We start from the raw sequence: 3,662 nt of genomic DNA, 5'->3' as shown, positions 1-3,662 counted from the left end.
CCCCCCAAAAAAAAAAATATTTTAAAAAATAAATAAATAAAATAAATAAATAAATAAATAAATAAATAAATAAATAAATAAATAAATAAATAAATAAATAAATGTGATCTTCTATATCTCTATATTCTTCACAATTTTGTTATCGCATTAGTGTTGCAAACTAACCGGTTCCGTAAAATGATTATTACGGTAATTTATTCTTCCACACACCCCCGTAAAGCTACAATCAGATGGGAGACAAAAATATTGAATATTTAAGAAAAATACCGCAGTTCTAATAAGTTTAGATGCCCACAATCAGAGAAGCACGTTGCTGAGGATATTTTTTTTTTCAAATGCTGACAGTCCCTAAAATTCTTCTAATGTCAGTCAAAAGACATGTGTAAAAGATATAGATGTTCAGGTGACTGTCAGAAGATGGTACTTTAGACTGGTTCAAAAATAAAAAGAGAAGCCAACAAAAAAGTGCTTGTTAAAATAAAATGTTTTCTATTGAAGGAGTCACTGGACAAGAAAACACACTCCCTTTACTTGGGTAGAGAACTTCATGGTTTGAAGTCGTCGGTCAAGACGCAAATGGCCATGCTATACTTATCAGAATTTGTGTAGTTAACTTTTGCACTCTCTCTCTCTCTCTCTCTCTCTCTCTCTCTCTCTCTCTCTCTCTCTCTCTCTCTCTCTCTCTCTCTCTCTCTCTCTCTCTCTCATTCACCTCCTTTTCAATTTCCCATTTTCACATTTACGTTAGTCAATTAATCATTTCACCCTTTTCTTTTTGGTTTATACTTCTTTCGGCGTGGATATGATATTAGAAAAGAAAGTTGATTCACAACAGCACTGTTTGCAGTTCTAGATCCTGACGTTTCTGTTCGATTCGTTACATTTTAGAGAAATAGAAATACAGTCTGAAACATTGCTCGACTCCCTCTTTTGTTTATACTTTTTTGCTTTCAAGCACCTTACTCTTTTTTTCAAAACTGTTTGCTGCACACTTTACCTAAAGTCTAAGAAATCATTTACTTAACCATAGCTTCACATTGAGCTTTAAATGTGCCAAAAACAAATAACTGAACAAGTAACACATTTTTGGGAAACAAATGGAATGGGCACTGGCTCTAATGTACATTGTTTTGTTGGTGTGAAGTAACGGGATTTTACTTGTTCTATTGGGTCATCCAAAGAGAGATAATAACTTCCTCCAGAACCTGCATAATCGTCTTCCCATTTGAACCGATAATCTAAGCTAAGTTCCATTATGTCTGTATTTTGATCTACCATCAGCAGAACCCTTTCGACCATAATATCCCCAACCCACTCACCCTTTTTAACAACCTATTTTCTCTCTCTCTGTGTCTCTCTGTCACACTTTGAAACGCTCTGCCCAGATGTGTGGGCGCACGGGCGTGCGTGTGTGTGTGTGTGTGTGTGTGAGTGTGTGTGTGTGTGTGTGTGTGTGTGTGTGTGTGTGTGTGTGTGTGTGTGTGTGTGTGTCCCAGTCTCTCGATCTCTCTTTTTCTCTCTCTCTCTCTCTCTCTCTCACTCTCTCTCTCTCCCCCTCCCTCTCTCCCTCTCTCCCTCTCTCTCTCTCTCCTCCCCCCCCCCCCCCCCGTACAACTCGTCACCATGCATACACGTATCCCCCCTTCCACTCTGCCTTTATTGTATGCATCACCTTTATAACGATCTCTTTTTCAATGACACTAAAGCATGTTCGTCTAATGTGACCACCACCCCGTCCTGAACCCAAACTGACAGGTACCTGCTAAAAGAGTTGGAGGAAACAGAGCGAGAATACGTGAAGGACCTCAAGTCACTAATCGAGGAGTATGTGGAGCACATCGCTTCCAGCAGCGAGTCGGTGCCTGAGGCTGTGGCGGAGAGTGCCGAGAGCGTCTTCTCAAACATCTCTGAGATCTTCAACTTCCATGACAGGTGCGGGTTGTGTTTGGTTGTGTGACAGTATGACTTTTGAGAATAATATGTGTAGTGTGTACCTGTGTATATCTGAGTGTGTGTATGTGTGTGTGTGTGTGTGTGTGTGTGTGTGTGTGTGTGTGTGTGTGTGTGTTTTAAAGACAGGGGAGGGAGGGGAGTATAATGCGTGTTACGGGAGTGAGGGGTGGCGCCGGGTGAATACATGGGTGCATATTATGGTGTGCGTTTGTTTGTTTGGGCGCGCGCGCGTGTGTGTGTGTGTGTGTGTGTGTGTGTGTGTGTGTGTGTGTGTCTGAGTGTATGAGCGGGTTTAGGTCTGCTGCTCACTTGACTGTGTGTGTTCTTCAGGGAACTTATCATAATTTCCACTTTCCGAATATTTTCAGTCAATTTTCTGCTGACCTGGCAGAATGTATTACAAATCCCTCGGCAATTGGAGCTACTTTCCTAAAAAGGGTAAGGATTTCATTTATAGATTTATATTTACTATCTAACTGCTATTGTTGCGCTCTTTATACCGGTACTCTGATTACCTTCAGATCTGAGAAAATCCTTTAAAAAAACAATGTAACCTAAAATATATGAATCAACTCCTGTCTCCTTTAGTTTAATTTAGTTTTATTCAGGATTGTTCGACACTTGCAACACAAATAGGTTACATACGTGCCGAAGATTAGCAGGGTCACTAGAGTGCAACTTACAAAGAAAAGAAAGAGGTACAACGACAATAGATGGTTGTTTGGAAACAAGGAGCAAACCACACCAGAGCACCCACTACCCGCCAGCACGGTTTTCCATCTCACCACAGACAAGGAAACTCCAGAACGCTTCTACTTCTGGATTCAGAAAGAGATATGAACTTGGATAACACGTACACTCACTTTCATTAGTGAAAGCTGGAGCCCTAATGTCTTCCCTCGTAAAGAGCGTATTAGGTTGTACATAGGATGAAAGGACTAATAAATAAGCCATATCACGAAGATCTCCTATGCGTTTAAGAACGGCAAAGTATCACTAGATCTAACTATCTATCAATCAATCTATCTATCTATCTATCTATCTATCTATCTATCTATCTATATTATATCAGGTATATATATATTTATTTTTTAAAATAAGAGGTGGGGTCTCTGAGGTAAAGCCAGCGTCAGGTAACACTGACTTTTCAATGATTCTCGAAATATTTCTTCCTTTTCGAAATTTGTTCTCTCTCTCTCTCTTACTCTCTCTCTCTCCCTCTCTCCCTCTCTCTCTCTCTCTCTCTCTCTCTCTCTCTCTCTCTCTCTCTCTCTCTCTCTCTCTCTCTCTCTCTCTCAATTTATATCTCTCTCTTTCTTTGTGTATGTGTGTAAGTGTGTATCTGTCTCTTTATCACTCTCTTGCCCCCTTCTCTCTCTATCCATCTACATTTCTATCTCTCCTCCTTCTCTCTATTTGTACATCTTTCTCTCTCTCTCTCTTTCTCTGTCTTTCTCTCTCTCTCTCCCTCTCTCTCTGTCTCTCTACTTCCCTCCCTCCCTCTCCCTCCCCCTCTCTCTTGTGTGTGCGTGTGTGTGTGTGTGTGTGTGTGTGTGTGTGTGTCTTCATCCACTGTTTTATTCCTGGCCCATCATGCCGTATCCCCTTCTCTTTCCTCTCTGTCTCCCCTTTGTCTCTCTTCTTTTAATATCTTCGCTCTCTCTCTTCTCTCTCTCTCTCGCTCTCTCTCTCTCTCTCTCTCTCTCTTT

General features: G+C 40.8%; 1 protein-coding gene across 1 annotated transcript in view; it reads left to right on the top strand.

Moving 5' to 3' along the window:
* LOC101857158 (muscle M-line assembly protein unc-89) overlaps nt 1-3,662 on the top strand; it is a gene marked incomplete in the record, with an annotated part of 76,337 nt that overhangs the window by 25,495 nt on the left and 47,180 nt on the right. Inside the window, 2 exon segments of the mRNA XM_013089999.2 lie at nt 1,756-1,932; nt 2,322-2,391. Coding sequence (XP_012945453.2) covers nt 1,756-1,932; nt 2,322-2,391 — 247 coding nt within the window.

The sequence above is a fragment of the Aplysia californica genome, unplaced genomic scaffold (assembly GCF_000002075.1).
Source record: "Aplysia californica isolate F4 #8 unplaced genomic scaffold, AplCal3.0 scaffold01101, whole genome shotgun sequence".
Classification (NCBI taxonomy): Eukaryota; Metazoa; Mollusca; class Gastropoda; order Aplysiida; family Aplysiidae; genus Aplysia; species Aplysia californica.
This window is presented reverse-complemented; position numbering and strand designations above follow the sequence as displayed.